This window comes from Phocoena sinus, chromosome 16 (genome assembly GCF_008692025.1).
Source record: "Phocoena sinus isolate mPhoSin1 chromosome 16, mPhoSin1.pri, whole genome shotgun sequence".
NCBI classification, from domain to species: Eukaryota; Metazoa; Chordata; class Mammalia; order Artiodactyla; family Phocoenidae; genus Phocoena; species Phocoena sinus.
Genome location: NC_045778.1, coordinates 26,467,000 through 26,482,422, shown reverse-complemented (window position 1 = coordinate 26,482,422; position 15,423 = coordinate 26,467,000). Strand labels below are relative to the sequence as shown.

Genomic DNA, 15,423 nt, shown 5'->3' with positions numbered 1-15,423 from the left:
AAAGAACAACAATTTGTTAACATTTAAGCCTGAAGGGCTATGAATATACTATGTACTGTCTTGATGCAGCTTGTTTATGCAATATTCTGACAGATACAATTAATCTTGTGAAAATGACTGGGATATAGCGTAACAGTAAATTATCTTTAAGCCCAAAATACATATTTTCCTGTAGTAATATACCCTCATAACACAATGATAGTAGCATATGGAAAAAACATCAGGAATTAATTATTTAAAAGCAGAAATTAAAAGTTACTATATTCATAAATCTTGGCTATGTGGCAGAGACAGGGTTAAAGGAAATGTTTAACTTGTAAGTAAGTATGAAATAAATGAGTCCCTACCTCCAACAAATGCATCTCCAGCTCCATTGGTATCAACAATTTCTTTCTGGTCTTGATCCAAGACAGCAAAAGCGGTGACTTCACTTTCTGCAATTAGAGCCAAAGAAAGGCAGACTGACTTCTCTTTGTAAACACTCAATATACAAACTCACCCAGGAAAGCTTGAAGCTCCTACATCAGCCAAAGAGAGAGAGAACATGAAGCCCATATTCTGTACATGAGCACTTGGGAACCAAGGTGAAAAGCCATCTGTAAGCAATGCTTTTTGGTATTTTCAGCATACAGATGTTGTATGTGTTTTGTTAAGAGTTACACTTAGGTAGTTCACATTTTTCAGGAACAACTGTAAATGGTAGCAGTACCTTTTTGGACAGTAAAAATACCTGAACAGAAACTATGAGCTAAAGGAAGTATTAAGTACTAGATCATGGATCTCTAATAAAGCATCAAGCCTGGCTACATTCCTGGCAATGAAATCTTGGATACAGTTAAAGAGCTGTAAATTTAAAAAATACAAATAATGAGTCTTGAGTGTTTCTCTATAGAAAATCACAATGGCACAATAAAAATATAACTACTATTCTGAATAATACTTGATGCCAATGTCAAGGATTACTGATATTAGTTGGCTTATTACGGATAACTTAATCTGGTTACTTTTTACAACGGAGTCACTATTTCCTCCAAACTATCAGTCAAATAACAAAAGGGAAAGCTACCACTGAGTGCATGGGCAGAACAAAATGGACAGTGCAATGAGCTCTTCTCTTACAGCAGTCTGGACTTGGTTCTTGGTTCTTTTGACTACAGAGTAACCTAATACACTACTTTAAACTTGGCACATGACAGTGGAATGGCATTACAGTAGTCTCCGTTATCCCGTTTTGCTTTTTGCGGTTTCAGTTACCCGCGGTCAGCTAAAGTCTGAAAATATTATGTGGAAAATTCCAGAAATAAACAATTCATAAATTTTAAGTTCCACACCATTCTGAATACCGTCCCAATCCATCCTGCCCTGGATATGAATCATCCCTACGTATGCCGCCTGTAAGTCACTCAAGTAGCCGCCTCGGTTATCAGATTGACTGTCACTGTACTGCAGTGCTTGTGTTCAAGTAACCTTTATTTTACTTACTAATGGTCCCAAAGCACAAGAGTAGTGATGCTGGAGATTTGGATATGCCAAAGAGAGGCCATAAAGTGCTTCCTTTAAGTGAAAAGGTGAAAGTTTCTGACTTAATGAGGAAAGAAAAAAATATTATATGTTGAGGTTGCTAAGACAGATCTACAGTTAAGAACGAAGCTTCTATCTGTGAAACTGTGAAGAAGGAAAAAGAAATTTGTGTTAGATTTGATGTCGCACCTTAAACTGCAAAAGTTATGGCCACAGTATGTGACAAGTGCTTAACTAAGATGGAAAAGGCATTAAGTTTTGGGGTGGAGGACATGAACAGAAGATTTATTCCTATTGACGGCAATGTGCTGCGCCAGAAAACACTGAGCCTATAGGAACACTTCAGCCAGGGATCCCCTGAAACAAGTGACAGCCAAGCCATTTACTGCGAGTAAAGGATGGTTACAGATTCAGTAAAAGATCTGGACTGAAAAATATAAAAATTATTGGAGAGGCTGTGTCTGCTGATGAAGAAGCTACTGCCACATTTCCGGCAGTGCTGAAGGAGTTGATTAAGGAGATAGCATACCATCCAAAGCAAGTCTTCAGTGGTGATGAAACTGGGCTCTTCTGGAAGAAGATGTCCAATAGAAGCTACATTCATAAAAGTGCAAAGGAGGCACCAGGGCATAAAACATGGAAGGACAGATGAACGTTGGTACTATGTGGCAACACTGCAGGGCATATGATAAAGCCAGGTGTAGTGTGCGTAGTGTTCAGGGTGAAGAACCCATGTGCTCTCAAAAACAAAACCAAAAATTATCAGAAAGCATGGGTGACAGTTATCTCATTAATGGGATGCTTCCACCAATGCTTCATCCCAGAAGTGAAAAAATATTTGGAAGAAGAAAGGGTGGAATTTGAAGTCCTATTAGTAACAGATAACATACCTGGTCATCCTGAATTGTTACAAACGCGAAAATGTTGAGGTTGGAATTTTATCTCCAAATACAACTTCACTGCTTCACCCCTTTTACAAGGGCATCATTCAGTTTGTCCAGGTCACATACACCCACCCTGTATTTGATCAGCAATTGATGCAGACTCTAATCTGGACACAATGCAGTGCTAGAAATCATTCATTATTACTGATACAATAACATTCATCAAAGCTGCAGTGGATGAATTAAAACCAGAAATTGTAAAGGCCTGCAGTCATGAATGATTTTAAAGGCTTCCTGGGGATCAGTGGAGAAGTTAGGAAAATCATTCACACAGTAAGAAGGATTTGCCAACATGCTTGATGAAGAAGCAGAACACATCAAAGACCATGGAGAAATGTTAATAAATGAGAAAGTGGAAGAACTTGTTGAGTCATTTACAGAGGAAGAGAAAGATGATGAAGAAGAAAGTGGAGCAGAACCAGCAACTCGGACATTACCAAAATTTGCTGAAGGGTTTCAAATTGCACAGACTTTAAAGGACAAATTTAGGGAATAAGATCCTTGGATGGAATGCAGCATTAAAGTCACCCTTATAATCACTGAAGGATTCAACCTCTGTAGCAAAACACTGATGAGTTAAAAAGAGACAACTTCCAATTACAATGTTCTTCCAAAAGGTTTCAGTGAAACAAATAAACAAACACAAACAAAAACCCTTCAGCTATTGAGGATGCCCAACCATGGACATCATCTGCTGCTGATATCCAACCATTGACATCATCATGGCTTGATGATTCTCCTTCTAACGTTATCATCAGAAGGTCAGTGTTAGCCTAATGATACATCACAATATCTGTGTCATTCACCTCACCTCATTTCATCACGCAGGCATTGTATCATATCCTATCATCATCATAACGGTGAGTACAGTACAATAAGATAATTTGAGAGAGAGAGAGAGACCACATTCACAAATTTTTTTTTTTTTTGGCCATGCCGCGTGGTATGCGGGTTCTTATTTCCCTAACCAGGGATGGAAACCTGGTCCCCTGTGGTGAAAGCGTGGAGTCCTAACCACTGGACCGCCAGGCAATTCCCATCACATAATTTTTATTACAGTATATTATTGTAATTGTTATATTTTATTATTATTCATTGTTGTTAATCTCTTACTATGCCTAATTTATAAATTAAACTTTATCATAGGTTTGTATGTACAGAAGAAAAACAACATAGTACATACAGGGTCTGGTACTATCCACAGTGTCAGGAACCCAATGGGGGCTTTGGAACATATCCCCTGCAGGTAAGGGAGACTACTGTATCTGTGATGAAATTTGGCCTAGAGGACATTTGTAAAAGACTGAATAGTGCTTTTCATTGGTGTCTGGAACTTCTGAAACTACAAATTTGCATCCTTTATGGGGACAAATGTGGCCAAAGCGCTATAAACTTCAATCTCATCTAAGATCAAAAAGGAGAGAAAAGGAAATCTTGGAAATTTTAAGGTCTTAATAAAGAAACTAACACTCTCAAAAAACATGTTCTGTTTGCCTTTTGCTACCTGCTACTAATGGATACTTTCAACAAGAGATAAACAAAGTGATGATAATGAAAAAAAAGATCCTCCTGGAAAGATTGATATTCAAGAAGAGGACTCATTCACTTAGTGATGTCTTTTGACTGTAGATGCTAAGAAGATTCCATATTAGAAGTACCTGTTTAAACTCTTTAAGTACTACCTTTCCACACTTTGTAACACCAGACCTACATGAAGTTGACAAGATTTTGATTAATTGGAAGTTAAGGCATAAACATCCAGGATTAAATTTTCTAGGGAGTATGCAGTACAGACTGCTACGCAGGTCAAAAAAAAAAAAAAAAGATATAAGCAGACTTTATTAGAAATAATTAGGAAAGGAAAGGGCTACAGTCTGGTTTAGGGAAAGGTCTATACCATAAATATTTATAAAGAAATCTGATTTTATTACTTCCAAGTACAAGTCATACTATAAAGGGAATTAACAACTATAAACTAAGAACAAACAGGCGTTAAACAAGTAAAATGAGCTAAGTTAATGACACCATTACCATTTATAATAAGGTTATATTATGTAATAATATAACACATCTATAAAACATTTTAGGTAATATAAGAATTAATTCCTGGGGACTTCCCTGGTGGCGCAGTGGTTGAGAGTCCGCCTGCCAATGCAGGGGACACGGGCTCGTTCCCCGGTCCGGGAAGATCCCACATGCTGCGGAGCGGCTGGGCCCGTGAGCCATGGCCGCTGAGCCTGCGCGTCCGGAGCCTGTGCTCCGCAGCGGGAGAGGCCGCAACAGTGAGGCCCGCATACCAAAAAAAAAAAAAAGCAAGAATTAATTCCTGGATTACAGATTAAAATAATCACATATAAATGATAAGTAAGCTGCAATTAGATATAATACCTTGAGTTCTTTGTTTAAAAAAGTTATTGACTTTTGATTGGATAAATCTTTATTTATGAATAAAATCTAATTCACAATGGAAGAGTTTATCTGAATTTTGTTCTTAAGAATCATGACTTTTTGTTTAAATTAGCAAAAATTCTAAATGAATGCAGCTTTACTACACTTTCTTCTGGATATATGTGTAGATCCTTGAAATCCTTTACCCTTAGGTGTCATATGAAGTTCAATTTCCTGAAACATAAAGTAGAAATATTTTCCACTTTTTGTACTTATTAATTCAAATAAGTATGTAAGAATATTAAGAATGTAAAAAGAGCTGTCATAAATTGGTACACAGTCCAGGCTCTATTATCTTCTGCATCTAGAGAGTTATATTATGAGAACTCCTTTCAAAATAATAACGCTGAAAATTTGCAAGATCTTGAATGGTGTTCCAAATCATTGAAAAGGGATTAAACAACGTTCAGTAATATTCAAGTTCACTCATATTTTTGGTACATTCTTATTTTGAAATATAATGATCTAAGCTGGTTTACAGAGTTATTAAAAAAACTCCCACAAACTAAGTAAATGGTATTCACCAGCATGACCCATTCCATAGCCTTCTAGTCAATTTATTGTATGAACATACAAAGTACCTAACTAAATCTTAAGACACACTTATAGGCATGGGCATTATTCAGCCAATGAGGCCCAAGACACTCACATCACTGTTACTGGGATCTTGTTTTCTTAGGTGTGAAATGGGACTGGAGTAGCTGTGGGAACAAGTAGCAAAAATAGCTTTTTGCCTTAGTTATAGAAAAATGACACTTAGTTCTGATCAAGTACTTCTACTCAAGAGCTTAAGATAAGTAAGTGCCATTGTCTCTTCCCAAATTCTTTATAAAGTGAGAAGGAAAAGGATTGGGAATAATTATTATTCCTATTTTCCAGACTTCTACAACAGCACAAAATCATGAGCTTCCCCAAGCAGACAGGAAACAAACACTAACAATTCAGCTGATAACAGATTTGCTTAGTGTCATTTATTGGATAAGACCCTCATGGCATCTTCACTCAGAACAATGAAATTTAATGTACTTAAAGTACAAAATAATAAAAATCAAACAGTCTCTGGACAGTTTATACAAACAGGTAATTCACTCTTCACTCTACTGTGACATAAGCCTTACTACCCAGTCTCTTAAGAGGCCAGTCTGGCTAGAATCAACTATAATGCTAAGTCGTTTATAGTAGAGATGGTTAGTTCATACAAATGCCACAATATCTAACTGAAAAATAATAATAAAAAATCCACTCATTCAATGCCAAACAATTAGACTAAATGTTCCGGTAGCTTTACTGCTACCAAATTAACTATATATTTTAGTACTGTATACACACACAGAGTCAAGATAATTAATATCCTTAGGAAATTCTGTTCAAGGTATATTAAAGTGCCATGTGTTGTCACTGTCTTACTGAGGTCACCTCTAAATTGTAGTGAAGATATAACTGAAGAAGATACAAAGCAGGATGAGAAGCAGATAGCTAAGTGTTTTTCAGCCTCAAGGTAGATTGTAGTCACCACCTCTACCACTGCCTCTGATGAGCATTACCAGCCATGGAAAAAAAAAAAAACTGACGGCAAAAACTTCACCAGAAAATAACAAGTAGGACTGTTTAAAAACCAGAACTCCTGGGCTTCCCTGGTGGCGCAGTGGTTGAGAGTCCGCCTGCCGATGCAGGGGACACGGGTTCGTGCCCCGGTCCGGGAAGATCCCACATGCCGCGGAGCGGCTGGGCCCATGAGCCATAGTCGCTGAGCCTGCGCGTCCAGAGCCTGTGCGTCCAGAGCCTGTGCTCCACAATGGGAGAGGCCACAACAGTGAGAAGTCCGCGTATCGCAAAAAAAAAAACCCCAGAACTCCTAAGATTCTGAAAAGTGGCTCCTGCACCTTGGTTTCTTATAATGAGGTATTTCCAGGGTATTAATGTTTTTGTTTGCTTGTTTTGTTTTTTTTCTTAATTTATTTATTTTCGGCTGCGTTGGGTCTTTGTTGCTGTGCGTGGGCTTTCTCTAGTTGTGGCGAGCGGGGGCTACTCTTCGTTGCGGTGCACAAGCTTCTCATTGAAGTGGCTTCTCTTGTTGCAGAGCAGGGGGTCCACGCACGCGGGCTCAGGAGTTGTGGCTCGCAGGCTCTAGAGCACAGGCTCAGTAGTTGTGGCGCACGGGCTTAATTGCTCCACAGCATGAGGGATCTTCCTGGAACAGGGCTTGAACCCGTATCCCCCACATTGGCAGGCGGATTCTTAACCACTGAGCTACCAGGGAAGCCCTGCTTGTTTTTTATTAACCTTTTTTTGGGGGGATAATTTTAAACAAGCAGAAAAGTTTAAAGAAAAATACAGAGAATTCCCATATAACGTTTATCCAGATTTACCAGTTTTTCATTTTGCCATAATTTATCAGTCCTCCTGTATATACATACATATTTATTCTTTCAAGCCATTTGAGCTTAAGTTGCATATATCATGTCCTTTACTCCTTAATAATTTATTTAATTTGGTGTATTTCCTAAGAACAAACATATTCGTTTAGGTAACCATCGTATAGTTGACAAATTTAAAGACTTAATATTGTTATTTCATCTAATCTATACTCCATATTCCAATTTTGTTAATTGTCCTAATGTCTTTTATAGCAATTTTTTTCATCCAGTACAGGATGCAGTCCAGAACCACATACTGCTTTTAGTTGTGCTTGTTTTTTAAAAAAATTTAACCTTTTAACTTTTACTACAGGTAATGCATAACTACAGTCCACAAATATAAATATGTGGAAATACATGGTACAACCACCCTTCTCCTCTTATCTCTCCCATTCATTCAGTTTCTAGCCCCACTATTTTTCAATCTGGTTATTACTGCTATTGCTTCCCTGTATATCCTTTCACAATTTCTCTATGCACATATAAGCAAAACATTCTTATTTTTCTCCTTTTTATTTTAAACAACAAAAAAAGTATCATACTATATGCATGCTGTTCTGGACCATGTTTTTTCATTTGGAGATCTTTTTATATTGGGAAACAGAGAATGTCATTGTTTTTCATGACTGTGTAATAGTCCGCTGTATGGATATACTATAATTTACTTAAGTAGTCCTTTATTGATGAACTTTTAGGTTGTTTTCAGTCTTCTGTTATCACAAACAATGTTTCAAAGCACTAATGCTTTTATTTTAAGTAGACTCTAAATTTAATTATTTTACTTAATAGCCAAGTTAAGAATATCATTCCTACTTTATACTGGGAACTGACACAAGGAAATTAAGTTGTTATGCAAACAGCATGAAACATGCCTGTGTCACAGAATAGGGAAAAAAAAGAGAATCCAGGAAATGCTTTTTCTTTTCATTGGATACACATATCAGGATATGAGCAAAGACACCCTGCTCAGACTGCCCTAATAAACAGGATAATGAAACAGATGACAAATTCTGCTAATAATAGAGATTTATAGAACAATCCTAATTAACAAGGACTTTTGGGGGAAATGAAGAGCTCTGGGTTAATTTAATTTTCTGGTTAACTAAAGAAAAAGCAGAAAGTCTTTTTACTTGGAAATCTTTCTAAATGTACTAATATAATAACATACCATGACATCCTTGCTTTAATTAGTTTATTGAACTCAATGAAAATTTTCTTTGATAACAGAGAATCCCACAGCACATGTTAATGTCATTATTCTGAACATCAGTTCTTATTGTAGTTCCAAAAGTATAAGTGCTTTCATGAAAGGCAGAATAAATGGAATGATGGCAAGTAAACCGGATTAGGACTCAAAAGACCCACGGCTTGAGTCTGGTTTTTGTTCAGCTACTTTATTCAACAAATACTTATTAAGAGCTTATCATGTGTCAGGACCTCTGTCAGGGAAGGAGAATACAGATGTGAATAGGACAAACAAAAACCCTGCTCTCACAGGATCTACATTCTAGTGAGGATAGATAATATATAACTAACACAAAAATGAAGAAGATAATTTGAGATAACAATAAATGCCATGAAGGAAATAAAACAGATGATAAAGTATGACTGGGGAGGAGGGTTAATTTAGATGGGTGTTACTTCCTCACTGAGGAGGTGATGTTTGAATTGAGACTTCAATAGCAAGAAGGAGCCAGCCATGTGAAGATCCAGGGGTGGAATATTCAAGTGCAGAGGACCTGGGCTAGCAACAAGCTTTGTGAGCTAGGCCTGTTCAAGGTTAAGAAGGCCACTGTAACTAGAGTACAGTGAGTATGTAGAGATCAAATTTGTGTGTGTGTGTGTGTGTGTGGGGGGGGGGTGTCAGGGGGAAGAGCTGGTAGAATTTCATTCTATTTAATAAAAAGGGAAACCACTGGAAGGTTTTGAAGAGAGGAGTGACACGATCCCATTTTCAAAAGAGATTGTTCTGGCAGCCTTATAGAGAATGGACTGAATGGTGGGAGTTGGGAACGGAGTCTAAGATGCTACTTACCAAGAGACCTTGTGCAAGTCACAGTGTAACTTAAACTCTGTTTTGCTGCTCAGAAAATGATAATTCTTGCTTTAGCTATTTTCAGTGACTATTATATGGATTAAGCATAAATATGAATAAAAGCACCCTGTCAAATATAAAGCCCTATACAATTCTATAAGGTGTTTTTAGGAGCTTATTATCTTTTTTAAAATTTAATTTAATTTAATTTAATTTATTTTTGGCTGCACTGGGTCTTTGCTGCTGCACGCAGGCTTTCTCTAGTTGCGGTGAGCAGGGGCTACTCTTTGTTGCGGGTGCGGGCTTCTCATTGTGATGGCTTCTCTTGTTGCAGAGCACAGGCTCTATGCGTGCGGGCTTCAGTAGTTGCAGCACACGGGCTCAGCAGTTGTGGCTCGTGGGCTCTAGAGTGCAGGCTCAGTAGTTGTTGCACACAGGCTTAGTTGCTCCGTGGCATGTGGGATCTTCCTGGACCAGGGCTCAAACCTGTGTCCCCTGAACTGGCAGAAGGATTCTTAACCACTGCGCCACCAGGGAAGCCCAGGAGCTTATTATCTTCAATCAGGCAATAAGTACTTGTTGAACATTCACTATGAGCTCTTAATTTTCTGCTAGATCCTTTGGAAGCAGATAAAGGAGAATTATTAAGACATGGTCTGTCTTCTCAAGGAACTTAAGAATCTAGTTGGAAAGAGAAATCTAGCATATGTGGAAGAATTTGTGAAATATTAACAATGTAATATTTATAGCTGCAACAGGAGCTCAAAGGAGGAAAGGAACAATGTGAGTTTAATTAACTGGTGATGGTTTCATGGAGAAGACTGAACTTAAAGCTGGGTTTTGATGTGGATAGTGAAAAGGAGAGGAAAAGAAAGATATATATCCCAGGAGGCATAGAGAAAGAAGGATGTTTAAATGTCAGGTAAGGCCAGAAATAACGCAAGATGGGTGGGGTCCAGCCATCTCTAGGGAGGTCTTGAAAGCCCGACAAATGTTTGGACTTGATACATGAGGCAAATGGGATGCAAATGCAGTTTCTGAGCAAAAAGCGATATTCAAATACTTACTATGAGCCAGGTACTGCACCAAGTGCTCTATATACTTTATCTCATGTATTCTCACTGCAATCACATGAGTTAGGTGTTATTGACCTGATTTTATAAATGAAGACATTGAAGCTCACGGAGGCTGTCAACTACCCAGGGTCCCAAAGCAAAGTAGGACTTTGGGACAAAAAGAATGACAGAGAAGTAAAATATAATTCCAAAGCTGCCATTTGAGCAATGTTGCCACCATTTTTTCCAGAAAAAAGGTGATAATGGAAAAAAAACAGGTTTTGATTGAACAGTATGTAACAGTTTACTGACATTTAAATTCCCCTTTTAAGCCCTGTACTGCTAACTAGATTTGACTAAATTAAGTAAATTAATACTCCATAAAGAACAGAGGCAGTATAACATTGTGATTAAGAATATGAACAAGACTCTTGGGTTCATATTCCCGGTTACTAGTAAATTCCGATTTACTAGCTCATAAACAAGTTAAACTCTCTATGCCTCAATTTGTCATGTGTAAGATGGGGGCAAAAATTGTAATTATCTCACAGAGTTTTTGCAAACATTAAGTCAGTTAATACATGTAAAGCACTTAGGACAAAGGTTGGCACGTAGTAAGCATTTAATGAATAAATGGACAAGAATATTATTAATCTTAAAATAAGACTTCTGGGTATAGGCGACCAGGTCTTACTTAAAACTGCTCCTTCTGAAGGCATGTTTTTTTTTTTTTAAATGAATTTATTTATTTTTGGTTGCGTTGGGTCTTTGTTGCTGTGCGTGGGCTTTCTCTAGCTGCGGTGAGCGGGGGCTACTCTTTGTTGCAGTGTATGGGCTTCTCATTGTGGTGGCTTCTCTTGTTGTGGAGCATAGGCTCTAGGTGCGCGGGCTTCAGTATTTGTGGCCATGCAGGCTCAGTAGTTGTGGCTCACAGGCTCTAGAGCACAGGCTCAGTAGTTGTGGCACACGGGCTTAGGTGCTCCGCGGCATGTGGGATCTTCCTGGACCAGGGCTCGAACCCATGTTTCCTGCATTGGCTGGCGGATTCTTAACCACTATCCCACCAGGGAAGCCTGTTTTTTAAAAAATTAATTAATTTTATTTATTTATTTTTGGCTACGTTGAGTCTTCATTGTTGCGTGCGGGCTTTCTCTAGTTGCGGCGAGCAGGAGCTACTCGTTGCGGTACACGGGCTTCTCATTGAGGTGGCTTCTCTTGTGGAGCACGGGCTCTAGGTGCGCAAGCTTCAGTAGTTGCAGCATGCGGGCTCAGTAGTTGTGGCTCGCAGGCTCTAGAGCACAGGCTCAGTAGTTGTGGCACACGGGCTTAGTTACTCCGCAGCAAAGCAGAATCTTCCTGGACCAGGGCTCGAACCCGTGTCCCCTGAACTGGCAGGCAGATTCTTATCCACTGTGCCGCCAGGGAAGTCCCAACAGTAAAGATTTTAAAAATGGATATGCATGTACAAAGTTGTTCTCTATTATTAAAGATTAAGCTATTGATGCCACTACTTCTAATCATGGGCTCTCTATTGGTAAGATTTCTGTTTGAATTGTTGATGGTGACAATGGCAAATGTTATTTAGTTTACAAATGAAAAGCTGCATCAGATATGAGAGGACCAATGGCTCCTGTTTTCTCACTATGGATTAGAAGTCTTAGAGCAAGAAAGCATTGCTGAAATATCACTGGTGTTTAGTGCAATCTGGTTTGCAGGGATGATAATGCCTCAAGGTAATCTCATAGGTATATGAGGAAAGAAAAAAAATTTCTAAACAGTCTATACTATACAATAAGATTAAAGTTCCCCAAAGTATGGAGTCATTTCAGAGGGACCCCTGACAAACACTGATAAAAGTTATGAGTACTATTTATTGTCTAGTAAACTAAACTGGAATAACAGATCAGTTGACTACTAGGAGTACAGTGATAAACACTAGTAAACAACCATTTTATCCAATTTAAACAGGATGCTTTTCTTTACTGAGTCATTTGCCAATCTCCCTTGCACTTAAAAGTAGATTAAAAGGTGTAAATGTATGGTTAATTACCTGTTTAAAAAAACCTCTCAATTACTATATATATATATATATATATATTTTTTTTTTTTTTTTTTGCGGTACGTGGGCCTCTCACTGTTGTGGCCTCTCCCGTTGCGGAGCACAGGCTCCGGATGCACAGGCTCAGTGGCCATGGCTCACGGGCCCAGCCACTCCGCGGCATGTGGGATCTTCCCAGACTGGGGCATGAACCTGTGTCCCCCGCATCGGCAGGCGGATTCTCAACCACTGCGCCACCAGGGAAGCCCCATCAATTACAATATTTTACATTGCTTTTAAAGCTTGGTTGTACTCCTCACTGTTCTTTATGAACAGAATTTGCAGCATCAGATTTTTGAAAAGTTGCAGGAATAGTTTAAGGATCACACTTATACCCATCAGTAGATTAAGAAGAATGGCACAACCCTATTAAAAAGTGATGAAGATCCTGTTTCCAAATGGGCTGGTGTTTGTCATCCAATACTGTGCCAATTACTGTTAATTCCTCTCAGAACTGGTCCTACTAATAATCCCTATTTGGTGCTTCCATTCCCCTCTCCAAAGTATCATTCTAAATGTCTACTACTCTTCTGAATCCACCAAATTACTGTTACCATGAGGGGATAGAGCAGAAGTCATTAGGTGTCAAATCTTTACTAGTTATGTTGAACTAGCAAATAGTTCTTCAAATGATATAAAAATCAGTATCTTTGTTTCTGAGACTGGAAGAAGATGAGAGATAATTCAATTTAAGAGCACCACAGGGCTTCCCTGGTGGCGCAGTGGTTGAGAGTCCGCCTGCCGATGCAGGGGACACAGGTTTGTGCCCTGGTCCAGGAGTATCCCACGTGCCGCGGAGCGTCTGGGCCCATGAGCCATGGCCGCTGACCCTGTGCGTCTGGAGCAATTGGAGAGGCCACAACAGTGAGAGGCCCGTGTACCGCAAAAAAAAAAAAAAGAACACCACATTGTACAGCTTCAGAGGATACTATTTATACTCTAGTCCATGTAAATGGTACCTGCTAGACTTGGCCTGTTCATAGTCCACAATACTATTTATACTTCCTCAGATGACCCAGAGACAAGATACAAACTGGTCAGGCATAGATGTCAGTGCAGCAAGGCTGGTGTCATTAATTGTATAGCGTGTGAACTCCTGACATTGGTTACATCTGGACAGAAGAAACTTGGGCCTTGCTATTAAAAAAAAAAAAATCTCAAAAAAAAAAAATCTCTGTTTTAACGTACTGACAAATTGCACTCGTATCCCCAAAGAAATAAAAGAAGCAACGACGGCCTCACAGGCCAGATATCAATTTGCTCATCTATTTTAATATCTTATTTTAGATCATGTAAGTAAATGTTCTATGTGAGCAACATAAGCGTCAGCAATTACTTTCTATTTTACTATAGTGGCTGCTGATAAGGAAAGGGAAAAACCCTCACGTTCTGGTTAGCACATTCTGAAAGCTTAGAATTTGAGTGTCTGCGGGTAAGGTTCACAATTTCTGATAGTAATGGCAATACCCTAAATACTTTAAGAGTGAAGGGAACATATACTGGATCATACAGGTGCCTTCTACTCCTTACATTCAGGTACCTTGGTTTTAAAGGTTGGAGATAGAAACATCTTTTACACCTTTAGGGAAAGTCATGGGCACAAGCTTTCACATTCTTTACAGCATAAATGCAGCTAGGAAATAACATTTTACCTAGCATATTCCAAGACTAGGAAGTCACTGGAGACATCATATAAAGCTTCTTTCTTGATTATATGTTTACACATTTAGTGGGAAGAAATGGAGATAATTATTGAAACCTAGCAGAAAGCCCATTATATTAGGTATGCAGTAAATACTTGGTGATTGACAGTGGAATTTAAAAGACTTCTAAGCTAGCAAACAGGTATATTTTCTGACAAACTAATTTTTATATACTATTTTAACAAAACAGAGAAAACTTCTGTATTCCTCAAATATTTTCTTAGTGGGTACCACAGGGATTACAATTAACATTTTCCATATATAACAAATCTAATTTGAATTGAAACCAAATTGGCTTCAACAACATACAAAACCTCTGCTTCTATATTGCTCCTTTCCCCCTTTATGTTGTTATAAATTATATCTTTATGCAGGTATGTCCATTAACATATACTTATAATTATTGTTTAATGTATTTGTCTTTTAAATCATCTATGAAATAAAAGAGGAGTTAGAAATAAAAAATACAAGAACACTGGCTATTACATTTACCTATGTAGTTACCTTTACTGGCATTATTTCTTTATATGGCTTTGAGTTACTGTCCAGCATCCTTTTCAGCCTGAAGGATTTCTTATAGGGCAGGTCTACCAGTAATGAACTCCTTTAGCTTTTGTTGAATGGGAAATGTCTTAATTTCTCCCTCATTTCTGATGAACTGATTTATCAGACATAAAACGTCTTTATATTCAAGCCGTTTTTTCAGATGGTGAATTACAAATCTAATTACCAAAAAAGCTAACCCACCAAGTAGATTCTCCACGATTCACCATGCATTTTAATTTACTGAAGGTCCAAGAAGATAAAATTGTAGTGTGGGTGGGCAAAGATCAATGTTGGGCTCAAGCTAGGAAAGCTTTTCAGAAACTGGTTGCTGATTGTACTTTGATAATTAAATATACAAACCTATGATCCTTTTAGGCTCACCTAATTAGTATCAAATGAGTTTACTTAATTATAGTTGTAAATTAAATGCATAGGGTTTGCCTCATCTCAAATAATTACATGTGCATTGTAATGTGAATTATGGAACATTAATTCGCAGTTTATCGATTACTCCCTAAACAGAGACTGGGACTCATTAGGACAAAGTTATTATCACAGCAGTTTTGATAAACAGCTCCTAGAAAAGGCTCCTGAATAATGTTTGCCTATAAGTTCTTTAAAGGAAAGGTGTGCATGTGTCAGAATTGGTACTGCCC

The 15,423-nt window shown here is 38.2% G+C and overlaps 1 protein-coding gene across 5 annotated transcripts in view; it reads right to left on the bottom strand.

The window, feature by feature from the left end:
- ADK (adenosine kinase) overlaps positions 1-15,423 on the bottom strand; it is a 502,519-nt gene that overhangs the window by 31,931 nt on the left and 455,165 nt on the right. For all 5 annotated transcript variants that reach the window (XM_032608840.1, XM_032608839.1, XM_032608837.1 and 2 more), the window contains one exon: positions 348-434. In XM_032608840.1, coding sequence (XP_032464731.1) covers positions 348-434 — 87 coding nt within the window. The remainder of the gene's footprint in view (positions 1-347; positions 435-15,423) is intronic.